The 17,430-nt window shown below is 45.0% G+C and overlaps 1 protein-coding gene across 1 annotated transcript; it reads left to right on the forward strand.

Annotated features, from left to right (window-relative positions):
• The first annotated feature begins 3,913 nt into the window (after positions 1–3,913).
• On the forward strand, positions 3,914–16,798 carry LOC122181231 (biotin-dependent 3-methylcrotonyl-coenzyme A carboxylase beta1 subunit-like). Its single transcript, XM_042873619.1, has 13 exons — positions 3,914–3,975; positions 5,043–5,354; positions 6,894–7,090; positions 7,915–8,093; positions 9,004–9,084; positions 9,497–9,675; positions 10,066–10,258; positions 11,269–11,360; positions 12,264–12,420; positions 13,164–13,286; positions 14,274–14,419; positions 14,869–14,950; positions 16,591–16,798. Exons 2-13 carry the CDS (start codon positions 5,047–5,049, stop codon positions 16,672–16,674), a joined length of 1,821 nt encoding a protein of 606 aa, XP_042729553.1. The 5' UTR covers positions 3,914–3,975; positions 5,043–5,046; the 3' UTR covers positions 16,675–16,798.
• Positions 16,799–17,430: the final 632 nt, after the last annotated feature.

Raw genomic sequence — 17,430 nt, forward strand, 5'->3', positions numbered from 1 at the left:
AAGCAGCAGACCTTCTCATAGGTGCTGTATGCTGAATCTATCAGACAGTTTTTCAGGAGCCACCCCGTGATTTTAGATGTGTTTTGCCAGCTCTGCCATTCCAACCCAAACCACGAAAGAGGCATTTGTTCTTCCCCTGCTTTGGCTGTCACACCAGCTACCTGGAGCCTCAGAAGAGAATCCTTTCCTCACCAGTTTGTGTTGGTGCAGCTCAGGACAAACTGTGACCTTGCAGCTGGGAACTGTACGCACCACTAGGGATATAATTCTACTCCTTTAATTCTCTGCATTGTATGAGAATCAGACAAATCAGTGTCTAACATCTCTCAGCAACATGGCAAGTGTACACTCTCCTGGTCATTTCTATATGAGTTACGTTTCCATAATTATAATTATTATGTCATTATTCACGGTTTTGTAAGTTCTCTGTGGCACGAGACAAACACACGATTTTTGGATCACAGTTGGATCTGTGTTGGATCACAGCTCCAACTGCTGTGGAACTGATTGCCACTGTCACATCTCCTCCTCATCCCAGCAATCTCCCCCTGCAGTTCAGTCTCCCAGCACGTACAGGAGGGGCAGAGACTGAGGCAGAGGAGCTTCCAGGCATGAACTGAGTTGCACAGGACTTCATTCTTTCAGGTGTTTCTCTTTTACTATATTTGCAATACATATGTAGGCCTACCTGATGTCCTTTAGCTCGAAAGATAAATGATGAAGTCCCAAAATCTCTCATTTGCTGAACCTTCTATCTTCCTCCTCCAACAGATTTAACACTTTGCCACAGGACATTCCAGTAACAGCAGATGTGGGGTTTAAAGGACCAAGAACAAGAAGCTAAATAGGATGGGAGCAGCCACATATCTACCTGATGTGTCCTGTGGAACCAGGGTGACAGCATGCCCTGCTTGGGGAGCTGTCTCCTAACTCCTCTACCTTCAGTTCATTTAATTTCTGTTCTTGCTTCTCTTCCAGCAACCGAAGTGAGGCCCATCGCATCTCCTACCGATTCCAGACACTATGCCCAGCATACAACTTCATAGATGTCCCACTTGTGTACATACAAATACTTCGAGTGGCCAAAGAAAAAGACTTTTTGTCATATTTGTTCTGAATCAACTGAACCTATTTCAGGATTATGCAACCCCTAAAAAATGCTGTCTGTCAGTAGTTTTAAGTAAATAAACAAGACCCGCTTTAATTTAGACAAATTTCCAGGCCACAGCTGTCAGAATGCCACTACAAGCTTTTCGGTATTAAGAAACAAAACCTAAATAAGAAACAGAAGCTGCATCAGGAGCAGGGCCCTGTGGGAACCTTCCTGCCTTTGGTCTGACAATCTAAGAAGTGTGTTCTGGTTTCCCCCGGCATCCGGTGCACTCCAGCAAGTTTCTAAATAAAGTGGAGCAAAAACTTCACTCAGATCTTTAGTGCTCCTTAAATGGCACGTTCCTTCCTTGGCACAGCTGCAGTTCACGTTAAAGCAGGCAACCACGCTAACATTTTTCCTAAATGCTGCCCTATATATTCTGAATTCTCAGCACTCAAAAGTCTCCAAAATAAGTGCTTAAAGTAATGACTGCAAACACTTGCACAAGGCTGCACCCATCCAGAACAGCTATTTTAACCACCTCACTCCATTTACCTTCGGTGACCATTAAACACAGGATGCTCCACGTGAGGACTACCAAGGATAAATTAGCATCCCATTACAGGATTTGCCATCATACCAGGCTGCCTCTTGCTACAAAAAAAGAGTGACAGGTGCTGAATCTTCCTGATAAACTTACACACAAGCACACACCAAGGCTCAAATGCAGCAAAGAGAAAGGTTTGCTTTATCAAGCAGCGTTCAGCCTGCATGAGAATGCTTAGTCCCTTCCATACCTGAGTAAAGCAACCTGTATTACATACAGCATCTTCTGACTGTGAACACAGATGCTGGGAAATCTGTATCACAAGATAACTCATTACAACTGCAAAAGGCATTCCTAAAAATATATATATATATATCCCCAAATTAAAATGAAATCGCTGGCATTTCAAAGATAAGGGATCTCATGAAAGTCTAACAGCTATGGAAAATGAAATAAGAAGCAAGAAGATTATAATTGAATAGCTGTCTCTCTAATGCATTCACAGAACAGAATACTGAAAATATGCAGGGAAATTATATATGGGTCAACTCAAGAAAAAAAAGAACCCTAAATCTCACATTAAATGCATGTTTGAGCATTTCACTGCATTTCATCAGCACTCCCTTCTTCAAAAAGCTGAGCACCATCACTGCCATCCACACATCTCAGCAGCTCTGACCTCTGCTGTATTTCCTGCTTTACACACATTTCTGTCACCACTTTCTTTCTCTGTCTCCACCTGCTCCACAGAGAGCTCCAGCGTTCACAGAAAATGCCCCAGCACATAAAAACGATCCACAGAAAGCTGCTAAGTGCCTTCTGCCTCCCATCTTCAGCTCTCTACAAGTTGCTCAAATCAGTGAGAGAGATTGCACCACAGAAGTAGAGACTGAATGAACTGGAATAATCAATTCCAGTTCCAATTCTAAACCCCAGAACAAGGAATGCCCCGTATCGGCCTGGATGGTGTAACAGGCTGCTGATGTTCCTCATGGGCTGTGCCAGGAACCCTTCTGTGGCTGCACCAGTGCTTGTGGCACACTTTCTGAGTGGGATTATTCATTCACCAGTTTCATTGGCACAGCTGCCCAGGGAGCGAGGGAGTCACCGTCCCTGGGGGTGTTCAGAGCCGTGGGGATGTGGCACTGAAGGATGTGGGCAGTGGGAACAGGGGGTGGGCTGGGGCTGGGTTGGGGATCCTTCCTGGATGATTCCATGAGCATCAGTAACATACACCCACTGCTCACCTCAGTTTGTCTGGTCCAGTATTACTGAGAATTTTAGGAACGTGCAAACAAGAGCTGCATTCCCAGTTCATGCACCACCTCTTCTTGCTGTGCAGTGCCCACAAGTGCCTGCAGCCCCACACATCCCCTGGCAGTGCCATGCAGCCATTCCAGGCTGCAGAGGGCACCCCACCGGATGGATCCTCCCAAACCCTGCCTGCTGAGCTGCAGCTCCTCAGGGCAGCGGGATGCTGCTTCCAGCAACCCCATTCTCAGCACAAAGGGAAAGAACATCAAAGGTGATCCTACCTGTTTTGTGCATAAGAGAAAAAAAATAGAACGTTTTACACTACTATAGCGCATCCAGTCTTGATTATTATCACCAAGATTTTTTAATTACATATCCAATGTATCTACCTGCAAAATCTCTCTCATGCTTACGCTGGATACTTGCGTTCGCTGCTGTATTAGTCATTGCTTAATTACCTCTGCGGAGCCTAATTAACAAGGATGGCGGAGGAGCTCCGGCACGTGTTAACAAGGCTGCCGACAGCAACGAGCTGCAAGCTCCAGGCGACGTCAGGACTAAGGACGGCCGAGGGGCTGTCAGAGCCCGGGGACAGCGCGGGGCGTGGAAGGGAAGCAAATTCCCGGGGTATTTCTGTGACACAGAGCACAGGGAGCGCCGGCACCCCTGGGCCAAGTGCTGCAGCACCCAGCGATGGAGCGAGCGGACACGGTGGACTGCGGCCCTGAAACTCCAGCTTTGCGTGCTTAACGGCGGGTGAGGCTCTATAGCGCGGTGCTCCTGGGGCTGCGCCGTGTGATCTGAAACACCAAATACGTGCAGTGCGTGTGTGTGCAGCCATGTGCCGCGCCGTGCCGCCGCGACGTTCGCACTCGGAGAGCTGGGCCTTCAGGGGGGCGGCAGGCGGCGTGCGGGGCCGCGAAGGACCGAGGCGGGGAAGCCGGGGTCGGGCAGGGCCCCGAGCCGGAGGGGCCTTCGGGCTGTGCGAGGCCTGCGGCGGAGGCGGGCCCGGGCACAGGCCTCGGGAGGCGGAGCCGCCCTCGGGGCGGGCCCGGAGCGGTCGGCGCGGCGTTGGCTGCCAGTAAGGCTCGGCGGGGCGCGGGGTTGAGGCGGGAGGAGGCGGGCGCGCAGGGCGTGCAGGGCCCGGGCCGATCCGCGACCCGCAGCTCGGCGCCGGGCCGGGCGGGCCCCGCTCGCCCCCAGGAACCCTCGGTACCCCCGGTACCCTGGGCCCTGCCGCTGCTGGGCGGAAGGCCGCGCTGCGGTCCCTGCCGGCCCTCCCGCCCTGCCCGCCCGCGAGGCGATGCCGGGTTACAGCGAACCTGGGGCCTCTGTTGCGTGCACGGAGTTCGGGTGGAAATATCCAAATAATTTTCTAGGACGGTATCTCTGATCAAGCAGATTTTATTCGCAGTTGCGATGGCGGGCCTCCTGCAAGCAGGAGAGCGCCCAGAAAACGGCGTTACACCCTTGATTCCCTATCGCCTGACGCTGATCTCTTTCTCCCCTGCTTCCTCACTGGCTGAGTACTGCAGGTTCACAACCTTCTCGACGCTTCACTAAACATGCAAACACTGGACAAATACAAATTTTTGCTGCCTAAGCACAAATCAGTAGTTAATTAATTAACTTATTGCACACTTGATCACTACTTTGCCGGTATCTGCTTGTCCTTTCCACACAGATAAGCTTGGGAGAAAGACAGGGGAGTATCTCAGTGCCTTCCTGTCAGTCCCAACCTTCTCACAGAGTGAGGCAGTTCGGCCTTGTGTAGAGGCCCTGGCTGCTTTGATGTTTGCTAAATCTGTTTTTCTTTTGCTGGGATTTTCTTAACAGAACAACGCTACAATATGTTTTCTAATCCTTAAACCCTATACTCGCATTGTTTGGAACATTTAAAAGGAAGAATTAATCACATAATTCAGTAATAATGTTTTTAAAACATGCCGCTAACATATGCAGTACTTTTACTTCTTAGATCAACTGTTTCTAAGGATAAGTTACAGAATACAAATGCATTATGTTCTACTTCTTCAAACCAGTTGCTCTTTTCAGTATCAAATGCAGAAACAAGGTTCCATTCCCACATGGGGGATCTGAATGGTCGTGCTGGAAGTGAGCACCCTTTCATTGCGCTTCGATTCCCAGGGTCATGTGGAACAAGGTCGCCCTGTGCTCTGTTTGCAAGCACTCCCCTCACCCAGCATCATTACTGCTGCCGAGACTCCCACCCCTAACTCATGCCTTCAAAAGGACGTGCTTGGGCTCCAGCAGCGATAGGCAGTGGGCACGGATAGCACAGAATGGGACACGCGGCGCGCTGCCCGGCTGCTTGGGAGGCAGCAAAGCCAAACGCAGGCGTTGTGCTCAGATGTACCCACTGCTGGATGGACGCGTCCTGCCTGTGCACCGACACGTGTTTGAGGAGAACGTCAGGAACAGTGAGGCTGTCATTAAAAGGTACTAGTAGCTTTTGTGATGTTTTCAGCATGGTTGGTACCTGTGAGGTGATGGGAGAGTTACGCACGGGTGCTTTTAGGAGCTTTTAACCTAGATTGCTAATTAAAAACTAAAGCTGCAAACAACCTGTTGGTTGTTTTTTCTCCTGCCCGCTTTGAAGCCCTGGCTGTTTTCCTTTCTGCTGCTTCCTGGGCAGTTCCTCTTGACTGCAGTGCCCAAATCTGGGTTCGCATTGTATCTCAATGTTATCCTATGACATTGTTCTGCATGTATTGCCAAGAATTATTTTCTGGGCCTTCATGAGGTAAGTTTCACAGTTAATTTTGAGTGAAAACTTAATCATTTGAAGAATTGCGATTTGTTAGCAAAACAGGACAATATATATTCTTGTGGATCCGATGGCAGAATTCAAAGGCCTTTGTTCAGAGGGATGGTGCTTGAGCTGGAAGCACGGCTATGGAAAACACACTGTGCCCTCCTGTGGTGGCGTTTGCAATATTGCTAAAAACCCTTGCCCTTTTTTTTCCTGAGGTTTTTCAACCTCTGCAGTCTGCAGGAACCCTTAGTAAGGTGCTGGAGTCATACACAGAGTGGTTGGTAAGTAGTTGTGTCAGGAGGTGTTTTTGTTTACAGATGATGCGTCTTGGTGAAAAAGAATGTTTTACTTTAAATACACAACCTGGTTTGTTTCAGATCAAAGTTATTTGAAGTACCACGTTTGTTTCCAGTTTTATTCCATTCATTGTCTGCAATTTATGTTCTCCAGTAATGAATGGTAATGAGTTTCTCTATTTGATGATCCTAGTGACAGTGCAATATTCAGTGTTATTAAAGCACATCCTCTGTGCTGCTCATTAGGCCTGCCAGGTAAACTTTCAGCACTTGCTGAGGGGGAGCAGCAGAGGAAACCCTCGGCTGGATTCTGCCCTGGAGCAGTTGGAACCTGGGGTTGATGTCTGTGCTGAATTAGGACTGGCACATTGTGATAGCTTTACTCCTATCTGCAAGCTCAGGGGCTCAGGTTGCTGCTGTAAGGCAGCATCTCTCAAAGTGTGCTTTGGTGGCTGGTGTCAGACCCTTCACTGTGCTCCGTTCACGGGTTTGCTGATAGGAGCCAAATATGGTCACATATATTGTGAAGTAATGTGTTGGAGGCACAAGGCAACTGCTGGGAGGGGAGTGGGCTTAATGATGTCTACTAGCTGATCATGAGCTCCAAATAGAACATTTGTATTACTCCACTTTTTTGGGGTGGGTTGCTGCTAGGCTTGGAGAGGTGACTTCTGAAGAATGAAACTGAACTATTTGCTTGAAATAACATATCTCTGCTTTTTGTTATATCTAGTGAATATATATAGCTATGAATAGTGTGGCCTGTGGGCCAGTTCTTCTCTGTCGTTACCAGGCTGTGTGAGTTCATCTTTGTTCCCATGTCACTGGGATGAAACCTGTGCAATACATTGAAGTACTGTGCAAAACCTATGGAAAGCTAATGTGTAAGGGAAGGTTTCATTCACTGGAACTTTCTTTTCAAACCAGATACTCAGAGTTGCTGCAGGTGGTCAGTAAAGGAGGGGGAGAGAACGCCGTCCTGCGTCACACCCAGAGAAACAAGAAGCTGTTTGTTCGGGAGCGCCTGAAGCTGCTTCTGGATGAGGAGTCTTTCCTCGAGCTGTCCCCCCTTGCAGGCCTCAGTCTGCCATATGGTGACGTCCCTGCTGCTGGATGCCTCACTGGTAATTGCTAGGAAATGTAACGGGAAATTCATGAAGTTCATTTGCTTAATTGTTTGAATCTTTAATTAAGTTTCGTATTAGATCTCGAGATGCACGTGGGGTGAGGGTATTGTTGGGATAAGCCCATGCTGGAGATGCAGCTTGGGAAGGAGGAGGGTTTTGAACCAAAGTAATTTGAGAGGTGATGTTTGAATGTGTTGTCAGTGGCTGTAGGCAGCGTGCAATGGTTGCAGTCTGCAGGCTTAAAAGTCGTCTAAAAGATTTAGAATGGTGTGTCACATACACTGATGTCTGTGCAATGAGAGGTGACCAAGTTACTGCATGGCACAGCCCCTGTGGCATTTATTTTGTAATGTTTTTCAAATCACAGAGTTTCTCAAGTTCATTGCTCTTTGAGGAGCAGTTCCAGTTTACAAAGCGACTAGAAGAATGGATTGTGAAATCCTGCCTTTCCTTAACCACAGCCTTATGTTCTTCAGTTTTGTATCAGTAGTTTTTAATTCCCTTCCCTGTTAACTCAGTCCAAGAGCTGGAAGTCACCTTTTTTTTTTTTTCCTCTTATACTGTCACCAGGTGAAAGCTGTATTTTAAGTTCTGTCTTGTGTAATTTAGATGTATTTGTTTGTTTGTTGTCTGTGTGTCATTATCCCCCCGTTTCTTATTCCAGAAAAGAGCTATAGATTTCTTCTAGGTTTGGTATTTGCAAGTTAATTTGCAGCTTCCTGAAACAGTGTTAACAAAACAATGCCCTAGTTATAACTTGGCCTCCTCGTTTCATTTACGGTGTCTCAGAGTCTGATACATTTCTGTGTTGCCTCTTGTAGGAATTGGAAAGATCTGTGGGATTTGGTGTGTCTTCATAGCGAATGATGCAACTGTAAAAGGAGGAACTATTTATCCAATAGGAGTGAAGAAACAGCTGAGAGCTCAGGAAATAGCCATGCAGAACAGACTGGTGTCTGTGTACCTTGTTGACAGTGGGGGAGCGTTCCTACCACTGCAGGTAATTCCAGAACCACTTTGCAAAGGAATATTCTCACTTCTTGTCTCCATCATATTGATTCTGTAGAAATCTGAGATTTCTGTTGTGTTTTCTTGGTGGGCTGGCTTGCACTGTGTTGAGCTTTGTCTGAAAATCTGAGTCCAGGAGGTGATTTCAAGACACATAACAGCAGTGATGGCTTTGGCTAATTTTGCATCTAGTGTCAAAATGTGGCAGCTTTAGTATCAGTGTTGGGAGGAATTGGTGACCAAGCAGGCAGCATGGCTGCTTCTCAGTGCACCAAAATGCTTTGATGCCCTTAATAACTCAGAAACGTTGTTTGAAATACCTGTTTTCAACTTGAGAATCTTCGAAGTTACTGTGTTCTGTTACAAAGTCTGTGATAGTGATGTGCAAACCTCCATAGCTTCTGAAAATAGAATTTTTAGAATTCTTGCTATAGTGGCCTTGAAGACTTGAACAGGTTGCTTCCCCATGCACAGAGGTCATATTATCACAGACTGGTTGTTCCCTCTCCAGACTGAAAGCAAATGGGTAGAAAAAGGTTTTATCTGAGCTGAACCAAGAACTATGCAAAAAGGGAAACTCCTGAAGTCATTTCACAGCTTAAGTGTGAACATGAGCTTACCCTTCCCCATGGTTACAGTTGAAGCTTTTGTGGAATAAATTGGTTTCACAAAACACAAGAAACTTTCCTGTGCTTTTGAAACACAGAGGCCAGGGGTATTTTTGTGGAACTGCACGACGTGTAGGGACAACAAATGCAGCAGAGAATGCTGTGCATGAAACTTTCAGGTGTGACTGTTAGTGTGGCCTTCTCAAAATTGTTACAATGCTTTTGTGAATGAATGAAGTGTTGTCTTTTGTAGCTGATACTGAAATTCACTGTGTCTCTTCTCTCTAACGTCAGTCAGAGCTGTTCCCTGACAAGCTGCATGGTGGAAGAATTTTTTACAATGAAGCAATAATATCTGCTATGAAAATCCCTCAGGTATGGTGTCATTTTGAATGCAAGTATGTGTAGTAAAATTCTCTTCTAATACAGCTTCTAGGAGCAGCTCTAAAACGTGCAATACATTTTTGAAAGCTCACCTTTTCTATTTGAGGGGCAGAGTGATGCAAATGGCATCTCACATAATAGAACACTTCAGCATTAAGAATGTTCTGAGTGCTTACTGACTGGTTTGCATGGGAAGCATCAAATCATCAGGTGGTTTCAGAGTAAACATTGAGCTCTGTGTTGCCAAGAGCAGCCACGTCCATGCTGGTATTTGTACCTTTAGTTCATGGCTTTGCAGGCTGTGGTTCAGTCTCTTGAACATTTCTGAAGTAAAGGTAATGACTTGGCCTTCCACTCTGCTCTCTTTAGCATGTTGGTTTGGTCTTGGTTCTGTATCCCCCAGGTGGCAGTGGTGTGTGGCTCCTGTGTAGCAGGAGGTGCCTATGTCCCAACCATGGCAGAAGAAGCGGTGATTGTAGATAAAATTGGAACTCTGTTCCTTGCTGGCCCACCTCTGGTCAGAGCTGCTACTGGAGAATATGTGTCTCCAGAGGACCTAGGAGGAGCTACACTTCACTCTAGGTATGCATGAAAACTGTAGAGAGCTGAGCACACTTAGCTTTAAGGAAGTACCATTCCATCCCAAATTGACATGACTGAAGCTGTCTCCAGTGACTGAACTTGCTGTGGTTCTCAAGGACTTGCAAAAGATGTTAGAAATGATAGGTGAATTATGACAAAAGTTAGTGATATTCAGTTGTATATGTGGGGGAGTAACTTGATTTTTGGGTTGGTTTGCACAGAAATCCCACTGACTGTAATGTTTTGAGCTCATTCATACAGGAGCAAAAGTGCACGATGTTGTCAGAGATGTCAAATATTCACGTAGAGATGAAGGTTCTTCCTTTAGTTTGGGTTTTCTATCAGAACTCAGATTTCATTACTACTAATTAATGTTGCTTCCTCTCTTAGAGTCAGTGGCTGCAGTGACCATTTTGCATCTTCAGAAAAGGAAGCCTACGAGTGTGTTCGAAATATCATCTCAACGTTGAATTATGAGCCCGTGCCAGAAGAGCTCGTGGAGCATGACCATCCTCTCTATAGCTCTGATGAGCTCTTGGGGCTGGCACCACGAGATTATGGCTGTACTCTTCCTGTAAAATTGGTAGGCTGGCAGATCCCATTATTCCTTCATTCTTTTGGTCTGCTCTAGCTGTTATCTTCAGACTGATAGGCAATGAGGAGTTCTTCCCCCATAGGGAAATCACAAAGTACCTGAGAGATTTCATATAGTTGCCTAATCAGTTGCCACCCAGTCTTGAGTCTGCTGCAAAACAGAATAGCACTGATTCTGTAGAGTTGTTGAAAATGTTTAAACAGAAAGCCTGCTAGAGACAAGATGATTACAGATCACACCAGCTGATACCCATCTGTTTCTGTGCTCTGTTGGCTGCTTTAGAACATGCATCCCTTTAGAAAGGGGCTTGTGTCGTGTTGTGTCCTGTCTCCCATCTCTGTGTTGTTGTTTTTTTAAGGGGTCTAGGCTCTATGTGTAAATCAAATGCCTAATGAAAAATGCAAAAACAAAGAAATTGAAGCTAGATTTGTTTGAGGTTGGGGTAACCACCTCTGCAGAGACGTGCAGAACTGCACAGCACTGTGGTTATTGTGTGATTCTAGGTGAGGCTTGGTCTTCTCTGAGGATGTGAGCCCCTTATCTGTACCAGTGGTAAGCTCCTGGAGTTAAGGGGATTGGCTGTAATCAGCAGTGTAGCTTTGTAGCTTTGACTAGCAGCTCTTAAATCTGCATTCAGAAGAAGTGTGAGCACTATGCTGCTGGGTGTCCTTAGGCAGGCAAACTGCAACTGTATGTGCTGCTGTTTTAGCAAGGCTTTTATGCACAGGAGCAGCTGTGGTCTGTAACTTTGAAATAATTGTGGGGTTGAACTGTGTCTCGGGAGATATGGTTGGTAATCAAACAAAAACACAGATTTGATGCTTTGTGCATATGGAGTATTTATTGGAGCATAAGACATGAAAGGAGCGTTGTGATCATTTCGTTTGACTATTTGTGTAATAGAGGTCTCTCCACTGCTTGAACAGAGCATATCTTTCATCAGGACTGGTCTGTTTTCACCTAGATTTCTATAGGCAAGACTGTGTATTTCTTTGCAGGTTCTGAGCCGCCTGCTGGATGGAAGCAGGTTCCAGGAGTTCAAGGCTGACTATGGAACAACATTAGTAACAGGATTTGGCCACGTGGAAGGGTAAGGCTATGAGATTCACCATCACTATGCATGGATGTGTATGTCCAAATAGCTTTTGTACCACTATCAGGATCTACAATATTCCCAGAACAATATTTAAGGAGTTCTGACTCAATGAGGAATTGATGATAAGTACTTCCAGAAAGCCTCATCCTTTATCTTTGGGCCCCACATTCGCTGTGTCTCAGGCTGATTGCAGCAGAGGGATTACAAATGAATCGTTTCATGACTTTGTGAAATTATTTATTTGGGCACTTAAGTCACTGGACAGTTGGAACTTTGACATTTCAGCAGATTCTCTGAGAAGTAAGAAACAGCATCTGTAAGTGTTCCTTCCCAGACTCAGCCCAAAGTTATCCCATCTCCTGCAGGATGGAGATGGAATAGTGGAACAGTATCCGTACTGTAGAACCTAGCATAGTTCAGGGCAGACTCAGTCTTACAGCACACTCATAAAACATACAACATTCCAGCCAAAAATTTAATTAAAAAAAAAAAAAAGTAGTAAAATGTACTTTAGGGAGTTTTTTGGCAAAAAATATAAACTTTTCATCTTGACTGTTGTGATATATGTTAGAGGAAACAGAGGGCACCCAGAATCCTGGCACCTAGTTTGCCATCTTGCAGTGTGAGCTGTGGCAGATCACCTGTACCCTTACCTGCCTTCTTGTGAGTGTTAATGCTTCTGTGCTTTGTACATAGGGAGTGCTATAAAAAGTCTCATTTGTTAGGGGTAGAAGGTTCCATGAATGAAATGGTGCCTGTGATGGCATCCTTTTAGAGTCTGGATCTTTGCAAAAGGGCAGATCCACGCCATCCATTTATGTTTCCACCCCTCAGCAGGATGCTGCATGCTATCTTTTCTTCATTTCTGGGGAAAACATTCATGTGTCTGTTTTGTAGGCACTTGGTGGGAGTGGTGGCTAACAATGGGGAGCTTTCTCATGATGCTGCTCTCAAGGGCAGCCATTTCGTACAGCTGTGCAGTCACCGGGGCATTCCCATCCTCTTCTTCCAAAATACTGCTCCACATGCAGCAGAGCCAACCAGCACCTCTCAGGTATGGCGTGTCAATCTGCCCTGCTTCATTCAGGCAATGCCTGGCTCTTGTTTTAACTAACACACATTTTGAAAACTATTAATTACGAGGAAAACTAATTTTTAATCCACTTTTGGTGGTCAAATCAAGAAGTTTCATAATTAACTTTCTTAAATCTTCCCTTTGCTTTCTCACTTGATTTTGATTTTAGGCAGGCCTGCAGCCAGGCTGGTAGTGCAGGCTGTGACATTCAGAATTTGTGGTGCTCTTCCCTTTGAGATGGTTGGTTCTTGAGCCTGTTGGTTCTTCTGCTACCACTGTGATCCACAGAAAATAAATATTTCCCTTGTCTAAAGTGAAGGCATTGAAGTACAGCATGCTGTGTCCTGGGCTTTAGAAAGCCTCCTTGTAGAGCCTATGTTAAGAGACTTTTGCAGCTCCATTCCCCCAGCTGTCACCAGCACTTAAGACAAACCCTGCTGCAATTCTGTTGTATCTGAGCTCTGCTGATGCCTGGGAGACCCAGAGTTGCTCTGTATCGCAGGTTTCTGCACACTGGTTGTAACAGTTCTGCTGATTTACACTGTAAAATAAGTAGCACTGTGGGTCCTGGTGGTTAGTTCACTGATCCCACCTTGCTGTTTTGGAAGAAATGATCACATGGCATCGTGAAGAAAGAATTGTTTTAGAAGTAGGTTGCAAGTTTGGGGGAAGTGGAAGGAATCTAAAAAAGCGCAGCACTAAAATGCTTCTTTTCATTTCAGGCAGAGGCTCAGGCCAACAGGTTGAAAGCCCAGGCCTCCATGATGGCTGCTGTCGCTTGTGCAGCTGTTCCCAAAATCACCATAGTGATTGGTGGCTGTTTTGGGAGCGAAAGTTATGCGATGGTAAGGATGCCATGGAGGTCAGGGGGGTTGGCACTCGACTTAACGCTTTGCCCAGCGCTCGTGGCGCTTTCATCTTTTCAGCATCGTCAGCTGCTGTGCAGACATTTAACTTGATTGGTGATCCTAATTAATTGTAAGTAAGAACTGCATCACAAGGCGTGATTACAGCAGATTTGATCTGCAATGAACCTGGAGCGGGTTCTGAAAATCAGATTGTCTGAAAAGGTCAGTACTGAGGATTCAGCACTGCTGTTTGCTCTGCACACGCTGTTTTCAGTGGTCGAGAACTGCATCTTTTCAGTTGTGTTGCTGTGTGTGCTACTTACGCCACTAGGAGGTGCACTGGGCTCTTTGCTCACTTGGGATTAGACAGGGTGAAATAAACACCAGTATTGAATGCAGTGGGATGTGGTGGTTACTTCTGCAGGGGATCTGGAGAAGAGAAGGCTGTGAGGTGACCTGATGGTGGCCTGTCAGTATCTAAAGGGGAGCTACAGGAAAGAAGGAGACAAACTCTGATGGTGGGGTCTGTGGTGACGGGACAAGGGGAAATGGCTTCAGGCTCAGGGAGGTTGGATTTAGGTTAGATGTAAGGAAAAAATCTTTTTCAGTGAGGTGGTGAGGCACTGGAACAGGCTGCCGGAGATGTGATTAATGCCCCGTCCCTGCAAGGCTTTCAAGGCCAGGCTGGATCAGGCCCTGGGCATCCTGACCTAGCTGTGGTGTGCCTGTGCACTGCAGGGCAGTTGGACTTGATGGCCCTCAGAGGTCCCTTCCAGCTCTAAGGATTCTAGCATTCTGTGATCTGTACTAATAGAGAACCTGGAGCTGTAATGGGAAAGGATGTGCATCCCTATTGCTTTAGAAATGTAACTGTTACATTTTGTCTCTAACTTGATAGTGGCACTGTAGGCCCTTTTTTTTTTTTTTTGGTGATTAAATTCAGTGAATTTCTACTGTATTTTTTTTACTGTTTTATTTTTGCAGTGTGGGAGGTCGTTCAGTCCAAACTTTCTGTTCTTATGGCCTAATGCAAGAGTTGCTCTTGTGGATTCAAGACATTTGTCCATGGTCCCACAAGCTGGAGACAGCGATTGTACAGATGAATCTGAGCTAAAACGTTTGAAACAAAAGTAAGGACATTAAGCAGTAAAATCCTGCAGTTATGCTGACTTTTATACCTACCTATGCTCATATTTCAGGTCAACACATCCCAAACAACTGAAACAGACCTGGATTTGATGAAAACTATTTTAGAATTCTGTATAATTCCATGTGTACTCTTAGGATCTTGCCAGGGAAATGCAAAACTTTTACTTAGAAAATCCTGCAATCACAAAACAAGTCAGTGCTGTAAATTAACCTGTAGTGATCTTCTGAATGCAGAGGATCATCTTTGAGCTACAGAAGGATCGGATCTGTTATGTGTTTGCTGGATACTAGTGGATTTTAACACTAGAACAGCACATTCACTTGAAATAGAAACGTATGCCTTTTTTATCTTCAGCTTTGTTTTACCAGCCTGCTGCTCTTTTGGTTAAACTTTTCTGCTTCTAAGCGTGTTTCATGTTCTCTTCTCCAGGCTAGAGGAAGAGAGCAGTGCGTTTTACTCTTCTGCCAGACTCTGGGATGATGGTGTAGTTCTCCCCCAGGATACCAGGAAGGTAGCTGGCTTTGTTTTTTTCCCAGTGTATGTTCTGTGATACATTTTCATCCCCAGATCTCACCTTGTGATGAATGTGCAAGCCTCTGGTTCATTCACTTGCGGTCAGCTAGCATGCTGATTTCCAGAACCAGCTCTCTGAGTTCTTACTCTGTTTTTCCTGGTATTTAGCTTTGGATTCTCATCTGTTTCTACCCTATCTGAAGATATAGATCTATTTGTTCTTCCAAAAATTTTCTGTTGAACTCTGGGTGCATTCTGACTACAGGATTTCCTCAGTGAACCTCAACTGACTTTCCAGTTTGGTTCAGTCTCCCACTCCTTCCTTTTTATGGTCTTGCACATGACCCATGTTTGCTCTCTTAAGTTTCCTCTTCACTGCCTGCATTGTTTTTGTTCTTTTGTTACAGGATGTTTTCTCAGTTGGTAGGCATCTTCTCCAAGATGTTCTTTCTAAAAGCCACCACTGCTGTTTTGCAGTGTTGCACTGTTTGTTAGCAGTGTGTGGATGTTCTTTGCACTTCTGAAGGCTTTCTTTAAAAAACAAAACAAAAAAAAACCCAACCCCAAACGATCACAAATACACCCTGATACCAATTAATGTTTCTAACTAGGGCACATGTTTATGGTGCAACCCATGTTCAATATTTTCTGGAGTGTATATAGGGACTTTGATAATGGGATTGGCCTGAGAAGCGTTTTACAGAATCACAGAATCACAAGGCTGGAAACGACCTGCAAGATCATCCAGTCCAACCACCCTCCCATTCCTATCAGTGCCACAAGCTACTAAACCATCTCTCATAGCTCCTCATCCGGGCGTTTCCTAGTGCTTGAGACCCTGCCTTTCTCTGGGAACCACTTGAGTGAAGAAAAGTGTGACAGTTGGACTGAATTGCTGTGATTCTCTTCAGGCAGTACAGGTTTCACCAGCATGCCACAATTCATGTTCACATATTTAGTTGTTCAGTCATTTATTTAACACTGTGGTTTTGCTATTTTATCCTGGCTCTTGCTCCTAGATGGGGTTTCAGTTTAGCTTTGTCTGAACTGACAGCACGTGCCTGGATTTAGCATGCCTTTAAAAAACAATAATTTTTTCAGGACAGCGCATGCTGCTGTGCCAGCAGTCAAATACACACTGAAATTGGGAAAATCCTTATCCCAACTCTTAAATTTTCAGCAAAAAGCTTTTCCAGAGAAAAGGTTTTGGCAAAGCCAACTACTGCGTGTGCCAGGTGATGAAAGTTAAACCGCTCCGAGATTTTGTTCAAGGCCCAAAACCAGTTCTGTGTATTCTTTCCCTGCTCTCACGAGGCACCAAGAAATATCACCTATTAGAAGATGGACACTTAAGGAGAAGAGCAGAACATCTTGATATTGGAAATCTTAGGTGTGTAGCTATGAAATAACTGAAAGAAACGTTCAGGCATCTTTTTTCTTTGCATTTCCTATGACCCAGTGTCACATCACACTGATGTCTGTTTCTGCAAACTGCAGCTGTACATTTTAAATGCACACTGATTTGCAGAAATAAGAACAAATGTATTATTGAATAACTGCTTAGCTGGTGACCTTTCCTGACTTCTGTTTCAGAGGCTCATTGCTTATCTTGTTTGTGGTTGTTTTTGTTTTAATCAGGTAATTGCACAGTGCTTGCAGATCATAGAGCAGCAGAAGTACCAGGTGCCACCTCCTTACCAGTATCCTGTGATGAGAATGTAAATGCAGCCCTTCTCCAGTAATCACCCTTTGAAGATAGCACCTTATATTGGAAAGCTTTAATGTAAATGATTTTCTAATTCTTTGATACCATGAATAAAAACGTTAAACCAATGCAAACAAACAATCCTGGATTTCAAGTCTGTTTACAAAGAAGTTTGTATTTTGGGACATAGTCTGTTAGTACTGCACAGTCATTTTGTGGAAAGAAGGGATTAAGTTTTGATTCTGTAGCACTCTAACAAAGCAGATTCACCCTAAGCTGTAACAATTGCTTGATTTTTTTGTTTTTATTTTTTTTCATATTAAGAATATGCAGAACTCAAACAGCACTTTGAGCAAAGAAATGAGAAAGAGAGGACATATGTGGCTGAAAACTAGAAGAGAGTAATGCATGTAAGATTTAGCAAAGCACAGAATGCTGCCTGCAAAGTGAGATTGCCAGAGCACCGTGGAAAGGCTCCCCTCAGCTTGCTCTGAGGATGCTGGGCAGTGACCAGGAGGTGAGTTCAATCCAAAACACCCCCATAGGATACAGATTACCTCTTCTCAAAGGATGCAACAGCACGTTGTCTTCTACATGTTACCATGTGTAGAGGCACTGAGGTTGCACTGTGCTATTTTGTGCATCTTTCTCTCTGTTGCATCTACAACATTTAATTTTGTAAAAGAAACCGTGTGGTTTATTGTATTGCATTGTACATCTTGCAATTAGGCCGTGGAGTACATCTGAGAAATGTCTGGGTGAGTATTCTGAGA

Source organism: Lagopus leucura, unplaced genomic scaffold (genome assembly GCF_019238085.1).
Source record: "Lagopus leucura isolate 7727_CA_CO unplaced genomic scaffold, USGS_WTPT01 Super-Scaffold_100009, whole genome shotgun sequence".
Lineage (NCBI taxonomy): Eukaryota > Metazoa > Chordata > Aves > Galliformes > Phasianidae > Lagopus > Lagopus leucura.